General features: G+C 37.1%; 1 protein-coding gene across 3 annotated transcripts in view; it reads left to right on the top strand.

Moving 5' to 3' along the window:
* Positions 1-19,843, top strand: part of SATB2 (SATB homeobox 2) — a 201,694-nt gene that overhangs the window by 95,727 nt on the left and 86,124 nt on the right. For all 3 annotated transcript variants that reach the window (XM_060410162.1, XM_027965069.3, XM_060410161.1), the window contains one exon: positions 3,146-3,248. In XM_060410162.1, the coding sequence (XP_060266145.1) occupies positions 3,146-3,248 (103 nt within the window). The remainder of the gene's footprint in view (positions 1-3,145; positions 3,249-19,843) is intronic.

Raw genomic sequence — 19,843 nt, 5'->3', positions numbered from 1 at the left:
GGTTGGGGCATAGGCTTGGATTACTATGATATTGAATGGTTTGCCTGGAAATGAACAGAGATCATTCTGTCGTTTTTGAGATTGCAGACTATGATGGCTCCTCCATTTCTTCTAAGGGATTCCTGCCTACAGTAGTAGAAATAATGGTCATCTGAGTTAAATTCACCCATTCTAGTCCATTTTAGTTCGCTGATTCCTAAAATGTCGACATTCACTCTTGCCATCTCCTGTTTGACCGCTTCCAATTTGCCTTGATTCATGGACCTGACATTCCAGGTTCCTATGCCATATTGCTCTTACAGCATCGGACCTTGCTTCTATCACCAGTCACATCCACAACTGGGTGTTGTTTTTGCTTTGGCTCCATGCCTTCATTCTTTCTGGAGTTATTTCTCCACTGATCTCTAGTAGCATATTGGGCACCTAACTGACCTGGGGAGTTCATCTTTCAGTGTCCTATCTTTTACCTTTTCATACTGTTCATGGGGTTCTCAAGGCAAAAATATTGAAGTGGTTTGCCATTCCCTTTTCCAGTGGACCACATTTTGTCAGAACTCGCCACCATGACCCATCTGTCTTGGGTGGCCCTAGGTGGCATGCCTTAGTTTCATTGAGTTAGACAAGGCTTGGTTTATGTGATCAGATTGACTAGTTTTCTGTGATTGTGGTTTCAGTCTGTCTGCCCTTTGATGCCCTCTCTGAGTGCCTACTTTCTTAATGGCCTTTCTCTTAGCTTGGACATGGGGTATCTTCATGACTGCTCCAACAAAGCACAGCTGCTGCTCCTGACTTTGGACGTGGGTTATCTCCTTTCAGCCAAATAGATTGACACTGGCCACTAAGAAAAGAGTGTTAATGAAGATGCACCTGAAATAACAACAAAGTAGGGAGGCCAAGGAGCGGGAGAAATGTGGATTATTTGGGACCAGAGTGATATGGGTTTGTTTCCTGGTGTTATGGGCCAGGGAGAGTTGAGGGGAAGCTCCAGGCAGGACTTAAAACACTTTCCATTTTAATCAGCTTTCTGGGACACTTTGCAATGGAAGGTTTAGCTCTGACTACTGCCATAGCTATATGTCTTATGCCTTTCCAGAGGGTAAGATTCGTAACAACCAACAAAGAAAGATGACAAGTACATCTGTAATTATTCACATACACTAGAGTGGCTGGTGCATCTGTTATTAGACGGCTTTCATGTTAAATTTTTCATTATTATGACATTTCAGTTTGGCATTTTAAAATTTCATCTTTGTCCCTTTTCATCTGTTACATTTTGGTGCCTCAGATATCCCACATCAGAGCTGTGTTAGGCACAAGGGAGAAGAAAAAAGAGACATAGTCACTGTCCTCCAGGGTCTCATAGACTGGGACAGAGAGGAAAGCTCAGCCCAGAGAGGGAAGGAACTAGCCCAGCTAGCCAAGAGACTTCTATACTCCTTGTTAATAAGACACAAAGTAAAACCCTGCCTCAGGAAGATTAGGGTTCCGTTGATCCTCTAAAGTAGCATGCAAGGCTCGGAAGTTCTGTGATACACTCAGGTGTTACTAGCTCTTTGTGTTTCCCGGGCTGTGTTCAGAGCCTCAGATTAAGAGAGTTCTCTTTACTATCTCCCGATAGAGAACAGAATTGTCATTTAGAAATCAGCAACTGCAGGCAGGACAGCCATCTGCTGTATAGAAAGAACCAAAGAGATTTCTGTAAATTGAATTAGGAATCCCCACTCCCCTCATCAGTACTGTGTAGTGATTGAAAAAGAGGGAGCCTGTGAGCTCAGAGAGGAAACTGTCTTATATGGGAGTCTATGCAGGACTGTCTACTGGTGTTTGAACTTTCTGGTAGATAAGTTGCCAACGCCTTGATTTATTGTTATCCTTTTTATCTTGACTACTTTGTCAAAATGCCATTAGAAGTTCTAAGATTTCCTTCAACTGCTTCATATCTGGGGAAACCTTTTGTAAGAAAGATGAGATTTCAAGGCAGGATATAAAGCCTTACATAGGTCATTTGGATTTCCTGACTTGTTTATGTCCATTTGCTTTTTGACAGAATTTGCAGAAATAAAACCTGTGTGCAAAACATACACATATACTCTCACAGTCGTTCAGGTATAAGTGAACATCTGCCACGAATGTTGGTCCAGGCATGCCATATTGACTGGAAACGTATCTCTGTATGGAATTTAATTCAAGGTGTGCAGTTATAGGGCTTGCCTGGCGGCTCAGTGTAAAGAAGCGTCCTGCCAATGCAGGAGACACGGGTTTGATCCCTGGGTCAGGAAGATTCCCTAGAGAAGGAAATGGCAACCCACTCCAGTATTCTTGCCTGGGAAATCCCACGGAGAGAGGAGGCTGGTGGGCTACAGTCCATGGGGTCACAAACAGTCAGACACAGCTTTGCAACTGAGCACACACATGCAGCTGTAATTTTTAATTTTTCAGTGGTGAGTCAGGTTATGTTCCCCTTCTTTTTCCTTTTAACTGCAATTTCAAACAAATCAGCTAAGGCGTTGAGCTGAGGAGAGAAAGGAGTATGAAGAGTAAGAAGGAATCAGGTACTTTAGCACTCAGAAATTTTGATGCATTTTTGGTTGAAACACAGTACAAGTGTTATGTTTAGTTTCCCCTGCTCTAAAATAGCACTGTTAATTTTTTCATTTGGTGAATTTTCACACAAGTGCTAATCACACGTTTCTATAAATTATATTAATTTAACTTATTTTCCTAAATGTTGTTCTGCAGTGTGTAGCACGGATGTTCTCAGATTCTTGGCTGTGTAAGCTTGTTGCAGTTGGAAGCTGAACAGAAATATTTGAAAGGCATTATTTGGATTACAGATGCAGAAGCATCTGATCTCACCTTTTGCTGGGGTTCCTAAATCACAACTGTTCTTTGCCTTTGCAGTCAATCTACATGTCCTGTCCCCTCTTTTTGACATTGTCCCCCTGTTGTTTTTTTGGAGAAAGCACTGTCATCTGCAGGTTAAAGGGCTGGTAAATTTCGGTAATTGTGTTTAATAGTTTAGTTTGTAGGAGAATGACTTCTTCAAACTTAAAAGACAAAGGAGATTGGTATAGACTATAATGTCCCCTTTCTTGTCCATAAAAAGGAATACTCATATCAAAAATAACTTTTTTTTTCTTTGCAGAGTATGATTTCATCCATTGTAAATAGCACATATTATGCCAACGTGTCAGCAACCAAGTGCCAGGAGTTTGGGAGATGGTATAAAAAGTACAAGAAGATTAAAGGTAAATTGGCTTATATTTTTGAAGCTGATTTTCAGGTTTTTAGGTCAAGGAATTGTTGACTCTTGGGAATTTCTGCTGATTTAGATATAACTTTTTAATAAAAAATTTATATAATTTTTTTCTAAAGGTAGGATTTTTTACAATTGAAATATAGTTGATTTACAATATTGTGTTTCAGGTATACAGCAAAGTGATTCAGTTTTATTTTTTTCCAGATTCTTTTCCATTTTAGGTTATTAGAAAAAAGATACTGAATATAGTTCCCTGGACTATACAGTAAATCCTTGTTATTTATTTTACATATAGTAGTGTCTGTCTGTTAATTTCGTCCTCCTAATTTATCTCCCCTTCCCCCTTTGCCAACCACAAGTTTATTTTCTAAGTCTGTGAGTCTTTTCTGTTTTGTAAATAAGTTCATTTGTATTATTATTATTATTTTAGATTCAACAAAAAATAGATGATATCATATAATATTTGTTTTTCTCTGTCTGACTTCACTCAGTATGGTGATCTCTAGGTCCATCCATGTTGCTGCAAATGGCAATATTTCATTCTTTTTGTGTGACTGAGTAGTAATATTCTGTTGTATGTAAATATCATATCTTTATCTGTTCATTCATTGATGGACACTTAAGTTGCTTCCTTGTCTTGGCTGTTGTAAATAGTGCTGCTGTGAGCATTGGGGTACAAGAAAGGGTTCTCTTAATATTTTCGTTAAGAGATCCAAATTGGCTCCTTGAAAACTAAGATGGCATTAAAACTAAATTCTTAGCATAATGTATGAAGTTTAGAGTTTTCACAAGAGATGCATGTGAAGGCTGAAATCTTTAAAAATATTTTGAAGTGGTATGTTTTAGACAGGCATGTCTATTTTAAAAACTTAATAAATCATTTTCATTAATTTATTAATGTAATTTAAAAGCAGTCATTCTAGGTTAAATTAGCACTTATGGTTTAAGTACCAGTTAACAAACTGAAAGGAGTGTGTGGTATCAGGAAATCTTTGATCAGAAGTGGAGTTTTGATGTTGTGTTTACTTGGAGACAATTCCAAAATAGTGGTTAAAGCAAAGGGACTCTGTAGTCAGGAGAATTTGTATTCGGATCTTTGTCTTTTGTTTGCTAACTGTGTGAGTTTGATTAAATTATTTAACTCTACCAAGAATCAGTTTCCTCATCTGAAAATTGGAAGTAATAAAAGTAAATCGCTAACTAGCTACAAGGACTAAGTACCTTAATACCAGCACAAAGTAATCTCTTAATCATTGTTACAGTATTTTAGTTGTTGTTTATTAATAGTAGTAGTTCTACTAGCAGTAATATATTATATATGGAATTATATCTGGTACTGAATATACAGTTCTCTTATCATCAATATAATAAATGGCATATTATTTAGGCTATCCAGCCCTTTATATATCAATCATATTTGGCCTTTGCAAATTTGTCAATGTTGGAAAAATTCTATTCTTCCCATCCCAATTCAAAGGCTATTCAATTCAAATGCTACCAGCCCCTGTGGAAATTGGAATTTGGGGGAACAGAACAGATTGGTGTTTGAGGGTCCTTCTAGTCCATATTTTGCGTGACTATGACATCATCTGTTGCACCTTATTTGGGTATTCAGAGCCTTGCTAGAGGTTTACTGCCCCTATGGAGAGGGTTAAATGGCAATTTATGGTGGACAGGTAAAAGTAAAGGAAGAATTTGTTTGTTTTTATTACTCTGCAAGTTTTCTCTAGGGAAACAGTATCAAAGTAGTGCCTCTTGGCTGTTTTTGGGAGTTTGTTTACAAGGTTACCTTTTGAAGAAATGAACTTTATTTTCATTGGTGGCACATTTCTCCTTTCAAAGGAATGAGAGCATTTTATGCTAAATATATAATTTGTAAGGAAAGTCAAGAGGTTGAACTACCCAGTAGAAATTAAGTTCACTGAAAATTCAACTAAGATCCATTCCTTTTCAACATATTCTAAAATTCTTTAGACTTTCTAGTTTCTGGTTTGGGGACTTGCTTTAGAATGTTACTAATATTAACTCTTGTACAGGATAAGATGAATAACTCCTCATTCTAAGACATGATTGTGTAGTTCCGAAGTGTTTCTTTTCTGTAAGTGTTGTCTCCAAGTTTTTCCTTTAACATCAGGTTGTTAAAGTGTTTGAACAATATCCTCTTTGGCTAAAAAAATCAAAAGAATCATACTGCTTGAAGGTCATTTGTTAGATCTCATTTACTTGCTATTATGAGAGAAAGGAAGAGAATGTACACACTCTTTTAATAGTCTGGAGTATGATTCTAAATTCAGAAAGACTGGAAATTTCACTGTAGTGTTCTCAGAATTGCCACTGCAGAATGTGTGTGTGTGTGTGAGTCAGTGGTATGTGTATGTCTTCACATACACATTAATACTCACGTCTTCTACTTTTCTCTTTTCTTTCTTAGAGATTCAGTTCTTCAAGCTCTGTTTTTTCCCCTCAAGATAGTAAATGCACAGTTAATTCTTTAAGTGCCATAAAAGCAGACTGAGACCTCGGTTTCAGGAGGTCAAGGATCCACACCTGGAGAGGCGGCCAGACACTATGTACACATGCTATTCAAAGAGATGGCGCTAGTCATTGCTGTTGAGAGTGTGCGTGTGCATGTGTGTGTCAGTAGGAGGAGAAAAGGGAAGGTTAAGGTATGTGTGAAGTAAACACAAGCTGCCGTAAAACAGTTCAAGTGGTGTTGATTCATCAACCAAGGGAGTGGGAGGAAAAACAAAGAATTCATGACAGGTAGAATGGTGTGCAGAAAATAAACACTCCAGAGAAGTGCGTTTTATTAACCTTCAACCTTCGGAGAAAAGGAAGTGTTGGACCTATACAGGAACATTTCCACTCGGAAGCTTTATGCTATGAATAGGTGTCACTGTGGGGGTTCCTATCTGGTAGAATCCATTACTCGTGAGAAAGCAGTGATTTTGTTTGTGAAATTTCCAAACATCCAAACATGGAAATTTTGTGTCCATCCATTTTCAAAATGGAAAAACAAAACAAAAACAACAAACCTGGAATTTCAAGCCTGGAAATAAAGTAGCAAAACCAGAATTCTGCTTGCGACTCTTCCTTTGCTTAGTCGCTCAGTCATGTCTGACTCTTTGGTGACCCCATGGACTGTAGCCCACCATGCTCCTCTGTCCATGGGGATTCTCCAGGCAAGAATGCTGGAGTGGCTTGCCATGCCGTCCTCTTCCTGAGAACCCAGAAATCAGTCTTTTATTGTCTCCCCACCCCTTGCTTGTGTCCATCCGATAGTTACCAGCTTCCATGTATCATTGCTGATACTCAGTGTAGAAGAAAATCTGACGCTAACTTACTGATGGCCCAAACTAAATGCACTCTGCATTGTTGAATATGTTTCCTATTATCTTCTAATGTCTGTTTTAATAAAACAGTGGGAACTAAATGGTTGCTTCTTAATCAAAACCATGATTTCCTAAACATAAGCTATGTGATTCTGTTACAAATTGCCACATATAGATCTTGTAGGTCAAAATTTTTTTCTCTTCTCATAGAAGTAAATAAACAGTAAAATAATTATATACTTTGAAAGATCAAAGTAAATATGACTAAAACCTGGCAAAAATAAAAGTCTACTGAAAGGATTTGGAAAAAAAAAAAAGATCAGATTGCAAATTCTATAGTTAATGCTTAAATAAATATGAGAAAAATGAATAATCAATAATTTGATATCATTAAAAACAGATGTGAAGACTGTATACAAATAGAATTGTCTAAATTTTGAAGTAAACATTTTAATGTGCATTTTTTGAATTTGTTGTTATTATAGCTAAACGTTTACACTTACTCTTTAAAATGTCCTAAGTTGGTTTGGCTTAGCATGTTAACTTTATTTTCCTCAGTGATCATAGCAAAGCACATTCTGTTTACCTTTTTCCTTTAATTTCAAAGACAATCATAGTTGACACAGACGTATTTGAGTTAACATTAGTGTTAATTTAGGATAGATGGGGAGACAGTTTGTATACTATGGTTTTAAAGATCAGAACGATGAACCTACTCCCCAGGAGTTTTTGATACTGAAGAAAATGGAAGTGGGTGAATGGCATAGTTGGTTGGTTTAGATGACATTTTTTTAATTGCTGTTCATCTCATACTATAATTGCTTCTGGCCTAGTTTATACAATGTAGAGCTCATAAAAACTCCCAGGTTTAAGGGGGAAAAAAGTATACTTTGGAAAAACAGAGCAAAACAAAAAGAGCAATATTAACAGTTGTTTATGTAGGAATCTTAGTATTGGACACAAGATTAATCCACAGGGACCTAGAAACAGTCATGCTATTAATTATTTTCAAGAATTCTAGGGGTTGTGTGAGACTTATCTATGAATTTTTCTTTCTTAAGTGTTACACATTTTATTAAAACACTAAATTTTTTAACCTAAGTCATCTTATGTATTAAATCTATTTAGATATAAACTTGCCCCATCATTTTTATGAAGCTAAGTGGCAGTTATGTGCAATATTATTAGAAATTTTGTTATTCTGGCAATCTGCTTTCACAGGGGAGCTTATAAGAATATAAAAGTACGTTAACAAAGAAGGGATGATATACTTTAAATGTTGCCTAATTAAAACCTAATAAGTTAAAAAAAATAACTTTATATTTAAAATGTTTTCCATCTGGCACCAAAAGCAAAGTGAAGTATCATTTTTGGTTAGGTCAATCTCAAGTATTTAATATGTCACAAGAATTAAGGGGTCATTGAAAGTTTACACAAATCTAGTGGATCTCACAAAATTGTTTGTGTCATAAAATAATACCACTAGAGTGAGCAGACCTAACCAAACCCCATACTTTGGCCAGAAAGCAAAATTATCCCCATCACTTTCCTTTTCTCAATCATTGCTCAAGAACTCCTGATTGCTAGTTGTCTTAATTTTATTTGTTTATTTGAACTTGTTTTGCAAAATATTAAAAAGCTGGGAGAAATGAGGATTTTTAAAAACCAGTGTTACTTCCTCAAGCCTGGTTTATTCTAGTAATCAGTATTTTATCTGACCCTGTCTGATCTAGTCTTGCAAGATCAAACGTCCAGGCCAGCAAGCAGACAGTAAACAAAGCCCGTGAAGGGTTTCAGTAAACACAAAGATTAGATGTTGAATGAAAATTAAACTCCTTGAACTAGTCCTCTGTACTAAAGTGGTTAAGTGGGTTGTGATTAAAAGAAATAAGTAATTATGATCATTATAGCTGAAATGATATAATGTTACCACATTTAAAGCACCTCTTGTACCCAAAAATGATTGTGTCATTTACAAAGTGGCGCCTCAAAGTTGAATAGAGAAATGAGTGTCCTCTGACCTGGTTCCACAAGGCAGTCCTTGCTTAGCCTTGGTGGTCAGGACAATGCCTTTAATCAACTGCCGATACTTCTCCCTCTGCTGCCGTTTAGCTCTGATGAGGTCAAAGTAACTTAACTTTCGTCTACCTAATTCTTCTGAGTCATGAAAGAAATTTGCTTTCAGTTTTAAATCTAAATTAAGGTGTTTGGCAAGGAAGTTTGTCTGCCCTCTGCCTATAGTGTACCTCGCGTAAAATAATGACAACATCAAATCCTTGAATTTTATATGAATATTAGATTCACTGAAATAGAAACATCACTTCCGCAAACAAGCACTTTCCATCTTAGTAGTTCTCCAACGTTTGAAAGAGCCTTGTGCATTTACACTGGTAATCCCTGATGTTCATTCATTGATCACCTTATCCTTGCTGACCTTCAGACTAGGAGCTTGTCGGTAGTATCACTAAGTGGAAGGATGGTGCGTGGGAAATGCCATGGAACCTAACCTCAGATGTGGACTCATTTCTTAATTGGATTTTAAGAAGCTTATTCTAGCTGTACTGGTAACTGTTTCTTTAGCCTGGATGTATTTATTCATAAATGTTTAAAGAACGAAAACAATCATTTGTCAACAATGTGGTTTGTAGATGAAACAAACTTGCTATCTTCTCATACTTATACTACTTATAAGCCATTTGGATAGTAGCCACCACTGGTGGCTCAGATGGTAAAGAATCCTCCTTCAATGTGGGAGGCCTGGGTTTGATCTCTGGTTTGGGAAGATCTCCTGGAGGAGTGCCTGGCAACCCACTCCAGTATTCTTGCCTGGAGAATTCTATGGACAGGGGAGTCCATGGGGTTGCAAAGAGTTGGACACGACTGAGTGACTAAGCACCAGTACAGCATAAGCCATTTAAAAACATGTGTTAAAAAGAATGGAAAGGAAAAAAGGACCTACTTTTCTAATCTCTTCATTTTTTTCATCCATTCATCTATCCATTACAGTTTGAAAGAATTATAAGACATGGTTTCTGGTTTTTAAAAGCCTATATTCTCTATGAAATAATTAATAATATAACATCTTTTATTATCATTCAGAAAGACATCAACTACTTGGCAGGATTTTAAGTAGGGATCATTATATAGTCCTCCTTTGCAAGGAAGTTACAGTCACAATTAGATGATTAATTTTGATTAAATGTTTAGTGAATATCTCTACTATATCCCATATTCAGTGCTAGAAGCAGAGAGACATTCAGAAACATGTAAGATATGGTTCCTACCTCTAGTTGTGTTGCCTCATCCTAGCAAGGGAGGAGAACCCTATAAGTGTATCTGGCAAATATATAGCAGTGATATAAACTAGTGCAGTGGTAACATAGAAGAAGGTCTATAAATTATACCTGCTGGGTGTCAGGTTTGGTTGGGAGTGAGGGGTAATTTAAAAAGAAGTAGCACATGAGTTAAACCTTAGGACAAACAGAGCTTTTCTCCAAGAGGACAAGGAGAAGGAAGAACCTTTCAGGAAGCTGCAAGTTCATCAGTATAGGTGCAGAGGTGCAGAAGAGCATAATGTATTTAGGAAATTTCGGTGGTTGTACAGTGTGTCTATCATGATACTGTGAATATAACATGCCCAGAATGGCTAAGATTTTTGATTGGTAAAAAGGAAAAGATAGAGCATGGCTGGATGTGGGACTGACGGTGGCACCAGACATTGGTGAAAGAGCAAAAATGTTTGGGACTTGGCTGTGAGAAGCTTTTGTGTTATAGTAATGCAAAATAAAGTTGGAAAGCTAGTGAACACATCTTAGGGCACTCTGAAAGCCCATTTGAGACATTCTGAGAAGCATTAAAAGTTTTTCAACAATGAAGTGAAATAATGGTAATGACAGTTAAAAAAAAATCTTCTAGAAGCCATCTGAAACCATTGTATGGATGTGAGTGTATACGGCAGGGGAGGAGGCAAGTGAGAGGAAGAGGGGTGGTGTGCACACTCTGGAGAATACAGGCAAGCGAGGGAGGTGGGGCTTTGGCTTTGGTGGCAGGAATGGGAAAGAGAGAGGTGACTGATGCAATATGTGGGTGGCAAGAGAAAGGAAAATCAAAGTAGAGTCCAAGGTTTTGAGCTTAAGCGACTTTTGGATGGTTTTGACAGAAACGTATTGATATAAACTGAGAGGAAGTTGCTGGTGCTTCAGAGAGATGGTGAACTAGTGAGAAATATCCACTGGGCTGTTCAAGGTGTGGAGCCAGCTTACCAAAAGACAGGACTAGAGGATAGATTCTGTAGCCAATTTTTTGGATATAATAGTTGCAGTGGAGGATTCTCTGAAGGAGAAAGTTAGAACAAGCAGGGATTGGAAGCTTTGAGGCATAAAAGGGCCAGGGGTTAGAAGACATGATTAGAGAGAAAGTGAGGTTTCATGGAAGTCAAGGGAAGATGGGTTACCAGTGGAGAAACATTATCAAGGGGGATAGGGGCAAGAGAAGGAGAAGAGGAGATTGGAAGCCCTTGCTGTTGTTTAGTCACTTAGTCGTGTCCAACTCTTTTGTGACCCCCATGGACTGTAGCCCTCCAGGCTTCTCCGTCCATGGGATTCTTCAGGCAAGAGTACGGGAGTGGGTTGCCATCTTCTTCTCCAGGAGATCTTTTCAACACAGGGATCGAACTTATGTCTCTTGCATCTGCTGCTTTGGCAGGTAGATTCTTTACCATTCAGCTACCTAGGAAGCCCCTGGAAGCTCTTAGCTTTGGCAAAAAAGGGACCATAGTGACATTGGAGGGAGCTATTTCCTTGTCATGTGAAAATGAAGAGAAGTTATATACATCAGAGACGGAAGGTTATAAGGAAGTGAGGGCGCAGATAGCGACTGAGTGGTGAAAGGATGTAAGAGAAGCTAACTGCAGCATCAGGCGTGAGGGCAACACGAACTTCCACCCCTACTCTGATACTCAGGAGAAGGAGGATGGAGCCAGAGGAGGCCATTATGTTCTGATTATCTAGCAGTGAGGGAGAGAATGGTTGGGACGGGGGCTTGGTGGGGAACTCTGAAATAGGCTCTGGACCAAATATGTTTGGGAAACAGAGAAACAAGGAGTTGAATTGGGATGATGTGGTTAAAGGTTGTGGTTCTGGTCTCGAGTTCTTAGCTTTTCTTTTCACAAACTTTAGATTTTTCGTAGTTTCAGATTTCCATTTGTCTTGCCAAGAAACAAAAGCGAAAACAAAGATAGATCTGATGGTGCCTGATGAAGATACCACAGAGTTGTGAAATGAGAGCTATTGTATGCCGACTAGCAAATATCCAGATTTAAAATCTGTTATGAGTGTGGTGACATCCTCTTATTTTGGGGGAACCAGTAGGTTGAAGTCAGAATTCTCTTGGTCTCTTGATTGAGTAAATGAAAATTGTTATTTGTGTTTCCTCAGATGATTTACAGAGTTAAAACAGAAAAGTGCTTAGGTTTGCAAGGTGCTTGAAGCTCTTAAATACAGAATGCTAGGACCACCAACTGTCTATGGTAGATAGTTGTTGAACTCACTGTTCTTACCCTGTGCAAGAATTTGAAATTATCTGACCTTGAACTTCTGAACTCCCATAGGAATGGACATAAATCTAGAATCATCTGGAATACAAGTCAGGCTATGAGTTCTAACATTTGTCCTTTCAGGCTGTCACCTTCTAAGTTCCATGTTAGTAGTAAGTTCGGTTCTTGAATAGTCTCCCTCTTAGACCAAAAATTCCGTGAAAGAACATCTGTAGGACTCATCCATTTTGTTACCTTCTCCAAGCCCTGTGAACATAGGACTTTGAGTATTGTAGATACTTAGTAAATATTAATAGAATTTAATTTAATATAGATAAATTTATTTGAACATACACACTTAGAACAGTTTTATTTTTGCACATTATATTGTGACTAATTTATTTGCTATTGGATGTCTCAATTGAGAGAAAAAAGAAAATTTTTGCTTGTTTAATTCATATTACAAATATCCTTAGCAAATTAGTTATCAGTTAAGCTCATTCTCTTTTTCTGTTAATTACTTTTTGAGCTAAAGATTTAACAACTGTTAATTAATTCCACTGAAAGAGACAGTAACACCTTTATTAAATAAAAATTAGAGACCATTTATGTAGCCTAAGAAAATCATCCCTTGGAGGTATTTCCAGCTAGTTTATTGAATAGTTTACTAAAAATAACAGCCCCAAACATTTAAGTCCTATGAAATCAAAGAGAATGGCCAGTGGAAAAGAATGAATTATGGGTTGATAGGTTCTTTGATGAACATTTCCTTAATAGGTTAAAGTAAAGAAAAATACTCCTGAACAATACTGTTGAGTTTCTAAAATGTGATTTTTTTAATCATGTGTCAATTTACCCCTGAAATTATGGTTTCAGATTAAAACAAAGAGTGAAAATCAAAATATCATTATATATAGGTAACATTAACCTATTCAGAAAGCTGTAGGAATATTTGAAATGACCAGTGTTATCAAACTATGATAAAGCATCATTTGACACCAAAAGGAACAATAGTGTTCTGATGCAGTAAAGGTGGGCAATGCTCACTTTTTCCATGGAGCATAATGGGTCCTATATGGCCTTTTATTGTCAAAATACAAAGGTGTTCAGGTTCAAGTTGCTTTATGGTAGATATATATTTTTTTGTGGATCTTAGTATGATGGAAAAAGGAAGTTGATAATAAGGGGAAAATACACCTAAGAAAACCAATCATTTGGGGTATTATCACAATGCCGGCTGGTACACTTTGCTTATGGGCTGGAAGCATTTTCCTTCCAAGCCTTGTTTTATTAGGAGTTAACAAGTTGGCTCTGAATATCTTGCTCTAGGCAGAGACTTTGCAAGCGAATTCTCAATCCAGAGACAGATTCTCTTTAACAAATTTAGAGGAAAAAAAAAAAAACTTTAGGTTTCATAATCCTAAAAGACTTAGCTTTTTTTTTTTTTTTTTTTTTTGCCCTTCAGCCCTTTCAGACTCCTAATATTTTCTTTAATTATATTTAGTGAACTCTTCTGGTTATAGTTTTGTTTTTAATTTCCAGTGGTGTGGGATTTATATCTGGTATATATGGAATATTGGCTTTAGCTCTTGAAATTGTGTCTATGTTGGTGTTAACAAAAAAGCAGTTTTTATATAACAAATTGACTTTGGACCTACAGTTATTGACTAAGAATGAATCACAAGTATTTTCAGTGATTGGGCATGTTCCGTATTGGCAGACATGATGCTGTTCTGGTTTGTCAGGAAAATTAGTGTTATGTTTACATTAAAAAAAAATTAACTCAGTTAAAGACTTTGAGTAGACAGTAGGGCTTTTTAATGCTGATGTGTAGCCCAGTTCAGAGAGAGGAGTCTAAATAAATATCAGGTTGAATCAGATGTAATTGCCATTTACATAGGTTAGAATTGTATGTCACCAATTTCATATAGTAGTTCATTGATGTGAATTTATTGTGATTTCCTGAGATTCTCAAGTTATTACCATGTTATATGAGTGTGCATACCCCATTTTATTTTTTGTTTCAAATGAATACTTCATAGTTACAGAGCTTAAAAAGAGTACTTGCAAAAGCTCTCAGTTGTGTGATTCATGTGTCATCAGACAGGAGGGAATCCATGCTGATGGCACTCATTTGGGGATAAAGCTTTTTGGCAGCAACAAAAGTAAAAGAATGGGAGGATTCATGAAAATAAATATAGTGAGTGCAAATTTATATTACAGATGACTAGAATGAGTTGCTAATAACAACAAAATAGGGATTAAAGGAGCTATGTTTCATCATCAAATAGAAATGCATCTTATATCACAGGCAGTTGCTACAGGTCCATTTCTGTGTACCAAGCTGTTAAACTGTCTGAAGCAAATCTATAGATAGAGCTCTTTCAAGCTAGTATTATTCAGTACTATATCTGTAGGGGCTGTCATCATAACTGGTATATGTTGTTGTTTATTGCTAAGTCATGTCTGACTCTTTGTGACGTTCCAGACCTCCCTGTCCCTCACCAGCTCCTGGAGTTCCCCTAAGTTCATGTCCATTGAATTGGTGATGCTATCCAACCATCTTATCCTCTGCTACTCTCTTCTCCTTTTGTCTTCAGTCTTTTCCAGCATCAGGGTCTTTTCCAGTGAGTTGGCTGTTCATATCAGGTGGCCAAAGTATTGAAGCTTCAGCTTCAGCATCAGTCCCTTCAATGAATATTCAGGGTTGATTTCCTTTAGGATTGATTGGTTTGATCTCCTTGCAGTCCAAGGGACTCTCAAGGACCTGATACATAGTAGCTGACTAATAAATAAGTACAAAGTAGTTGATAGATTCTATCCTATGAATTAAAACAAAAAGCAAATGTGAATAATCCTATTTTAGTGATTAGCTCATGCAGTTGAAAAAAATCAGTCATTTCCTCACCGTTCAGAACTGACTGTCTTCTGCAGTCTGTCGCATCAGGAGGGTTTACAGGGTGCAGAGTGTAGCCTGCAGGGAGAGCCGCTACCATTCAGCTAACTCAGCCACTCATCCTGTCACCTCTGCGTGTATGGACCACATGCGCACCTGCACGCACATGTACAAACAGAAAGCAGGACTTGTCTGTTGGAAAGTTGATTAAGTCCTGACTTAAACCCCAAAATGAATAGCAGCCACATGCCCCAAGTTGGGCAGTTTAGCATAAGCAGTGGGACAGAGGCTTTAAGATCCTAAAGACATAGGTTTGAGTTCTGTTACTTGCTTTATTGTTGTTTTTCCTTTTTTTCCCCTGAGCTTCAACTTCTTCAATAAAATGGCGTAATAATATCTATGTGATATAATTTTTATTTGAGAATTAAATGACAGTGATGTGTTAAGGGTTAGCTCAGTACCTCAACTACTATATAAATGGTAGAAGGCTTGAAGTTATCTGCAATGCACTAAGAATAAAAATATTTTTCTCTAAAGGAAATACAACAAAAGTACTTATGAAACATTTAGTCCCTGAGAACTTCACTTTGAGTTATGCAGAAAAAGAGAAAAAACTAACAAACATTAGTTTTCACTGGCCCTGTGATTTGTTTATTATGCTTATAAGACCAAAGCCAGTAGCTCTAATCATTTTAATTTTTCCTAAAGATTTGTATACATTTGGACTATTTGACCTTGAACAAGTTATCTGACTTCTCTGGTATTAGACAGGATTGTTATCCTTAAAATTAGGATACAAGGTTTGGGGGTTAGGATTGAAGGAGCAAGAATCTTGGGGTGGAGGTTTGGAAATCCACAGCAGTGGTATGCTCAAGAATATCTTTTCCCTGTGCTCAAGATGTGAGGACCCATTCCAAACTATTGATTTGATTGGCAACTTTTCTACCAAGAGTGCCACATGGTCAGCCTTTGTCTTACCTTGTAGAATTGCTTCCAGAGTACTTTCTGAGGCTGAAGGAGTCACAGAGAAATGAATTATTCTTCACTCCCCCCACCCAAATTTTTATTTGGCTGTACTCTTCTATCCAGGGTTTCCAGGATTTGTTCTGGTGAGTACTTAGAGTGTTAGCTTATTATGGAATCCATTAGCACTCATTCTTGCTAATCTGTTTATATTTGCATAAGCACCTTAATGGTTTAAGGAAAAATCCATAGGCCAGAAATTCCAGAAATTTCTCAGTGCAAAGCCTTTTACCCAATTCATTGCTTTCTACTCATTATAAGTATGGACAAAACCCTAGGGCTTCTTTCTCAAAGGCAATTTTGTTAAGGTTTGCATTGAAACACTTGGTTCATGTTTCTGGAAAAAACTATCAGTCTTTTAAGCAGTGTTGACAAACTTGCAAGAGCAATACTACATCTGCTGTTATTACCAGTGTATAAACTACTAAACTACTGTTGTTGCATTGGGGAGTTTCCCAAAGAGAGATATCTTGAGTTAAGTCTTAATTTTTGCCAAGGAGTCAAAAAACAGAAGCAAATATTGCAAGAGAATTGCTTTGAAAATCCTAGCAACAATACTCTTTAATATGCTATTAGATGAGTAACCTGGAAGGTTGCTTTAAAACCAGTTTACAGGTAATCTTTCTCATTTTGCAGATCATCCCCAAATCCCCCAGCTAGTTAGAACTTAGGCTTTAAAAACCCCAGTTTGCTCTTCTTTGCACCTATCCTATGCCATCTCGCTTTGATTAGCAGATAACTCTGTGTATATGGCTTCACCTTTTGCTCATAAATCCTCTTCAGAGAGTATACTTTGGGGCATAAAGTCACTTGAGTATATTTGGAGACTAAAATTTTTCTGGGTTTACTCTTTATAGCATCTATAGCAGATAGAAGAAATAAAACAATGAAACCTAACAGAGAAGCAATAGGCTGAAGAAAAAAAAAAGCTATTGTGTGTGTTTGTGTGTTTCTTTTGCATGCATGCTCTTGCTCGGTCGTGTTGTGTCAGGTTCTTTGCCGCCCTTTGGATTGTAGCCTGCCAGGGTTCTCCATCCATGGGATTTTCCAGGCAAGAATACTGAGTGGGTTGCCATTTCCTCCTCCAGGGGATCTTCCTGACCCAGGGATCAAACCCACATCTCCTGCATCTCCTGCATTGCAGGCGAATTCTTTACTGCTGAGTCATCCAGGAAGCCCCTATGTTTCTTTTAGTTCTCTCTGTGTGTAAAACAACAAAGAGTTACTGTATAGTACAGAGAACTATATTCAACATCGTGTAATTAACTATAATGGAAAATAATTGGAAAAATAATATAGACATATACACATGTATGTATAAGTGATTCACTTTGTTGTATGCATCAAACCAACACAATATTGTAAATCAACTATTCTTCAGTTGGGGCTTTCCTCGTGGCTCAGGTGGTAAAGAGTGTGCCTGCAATGCTGGAGAGCCCGGTTCGATCACTGGGTTGGGAAGATCCCCTGAAGAAGGGAATGGCATCCCACTCTAGTGTTCTTGTCTGGAAAATCCCATAGACAGAGAAGCCTGGTGGGCTACAGTCCATGGGGTCACAAAGACTCAGACATGACTGAGTGACTATTACTTTCATTCTTCAATTAAAAAAAAATACTGTAGGACCCTTTTCTTCTTTTTTGTGTTTAATGTGAATATAACTTGTATATATTTAAAGCATGTTTTAGTCCTCAAGTTTTCTTTCCATTTTTTATTTATAGTAATTTTTGAAACTTAAAGCTGTATTTATATAGTATTCCTATAAATTTAATTTCCAGAGTTGGGAGGTTGTCATTTTATTTCCCATCTATTCTGCTGTCTCCTAATTTGAAAGTCAAGATATGAACTATTAAGCCTCATTTGGAGAAGCTAAATCTAACACATTCCTGCAAGTGCTATGAAGCATATGATTCTAAATTGACAATGAATTCTTTTAAGCTGTAGTGATTTGTTTTAAAAAGCAGTATGATGTAACATGCCATTGTTACCTAAACCAAAGGAAAAGTTGCAATTCTTCAGATGACCCTTGGGAAACAGCAGACACTGGTCAGAATGTCCTAATCAGGTCAGAATGGTCAGAATGTCCTAATTTTGAAATGGCAAAGCTAATCTGTTAATCATAATTATATAGACATTTTCTGAAATGTACAGTAACATTTAACAAAGACCTTTCATGTAGATACTGATCATCTAAAATTTACCCTTACAATTCTAAGATAATGATATTTTCCCTATAATAAAACTAAGATCCAGAAAAATCTCCAACTTGCTCAAAAGGAGGTCTCAGAGCTAGTAAGAATTAGAATGTAGATTTGAGTGCAGTTTTCTAATGTCAGGTCCAGTCAGTGCTTCTTTAGTATAATATGATCATCAACAAAAACTAAAGATGCATCATAGAGAAGAAAATTCAAAATGTTTTGATACATTTATAATATAGTGAGGGCTTTTCTGGTGATTCAGACTGTAAAGAATCTGCCTACAATGCAGGAGACCTGGGTTTGATCCCTGGATCGAGAAGATCCTCTGGAGAAGGGAATGGTTACCCACTTCAGTATTCTTGTCTGAAGAATTCCATGGACAGAGGAGCCTGGCGGGCTATAGTCCACAGGGTCACAAAGAGTCAGACACGATTAATACTTACCACTTAACTAACTTTAATAATATAGTGAAAATTCAGTAAGATTGAATCCTTAATGTCATTAGGGTTTAGAGAAAAAAAAGAAATATGACGGTTATAAATGTCTTGCATAATCTCAAAAGACAACGTAAAAGCCTGGACAATACAGAATAGGATTCTCAAATTTCAGAATACATAAAAATCACCTGGCAGCTGTATCTTGTGTACTCTCAAAAGACAGTAAGTAAAAGCAAAAATGATATAGGCACTGATTCTCAAACTTTACATAAGAATTGGAAATTTGGTATACATAAAAACTAGAAGAGATTCTGAATTTGTATTTCTAACAGTTTCCACGAAATATAAATTTTGATGTTTCATAGGACCATATTTTTAATATCTTTGACACAGACCCGAAATGTGCAATGTACAACACACACACACACACAGACAGACACACAAATAAGGTGGATATTAATAGTAATGATAAACACTACACAGTCCCAGGTACTGTTCTAAGTGTTGACATATATTAATTCATTTAATCTGCACAATAATCCTTCAAGGTAGGCATACTTTTGAACCCACAATAAATGTCCTAAGGCACAAGGAAGTTAAGTAACCTATCCATAGTCACATATCTACCAAATGGGCAAGCTGAGATTTAAGCCCTGGCAGTCTGACTTAGAAATCTCTGCTGTTAACTTTTATGCCGTACATCTTTCCCAATAGCTGAAAACATATTTACCCCAAACTGCAATAAAGACATTATAATAAAAAATTAAGTGCCAGATAGGAATATGACAAGATTTACATATAGACATATATTTTTTGAGCATTGAAAATGTTTCTGCAACCTTCTAAAATATATATGTATATGTCAGGGATTTGTGATTCTTAGACACTTGACTTCCTGGATGTACTGTGAAATTGCATGAAATAAAATGAGATTTTTTTTTTATTTTAACCAAATACCTTTTCATTGTAATGCAGATAAATCCCTGGGGAGGAGTGCAACTTTCTTGACTGTGAATAACCTATCATAGCCAGCAGTCTTGGGCATTGAATAGCTAATATTCATAGGGTGCTCTTGGTTAGGACATCTACTTGGAGTTGTATACAACCCCAGAAGCTCAGAGGATGGTTAGATAGTAGTTCCCAGTTTTTGTTATTTTCACTGAGTCC

This window comes from Ovis aries, chromosome 2 (assembly GCF_016772045.2).
Source record: "Ovis aries strain OAR_USU_Benz2616 breed Rambouillet chromosome 2, ARS-UI_Ramb_v3.0, whole genome shotgun sequence".
Lineage (NCBI taxonomy): Eukaryota > Metazoa > Chordata > Mammalia > Artiodactyla > Bovidae > Ovis > Ovis aries.
The sequence above is the reverse complement of the archived record's forward strand: the minus strand, read 5'-3'. Positions and strand labels throughout refer to the sequence as shown.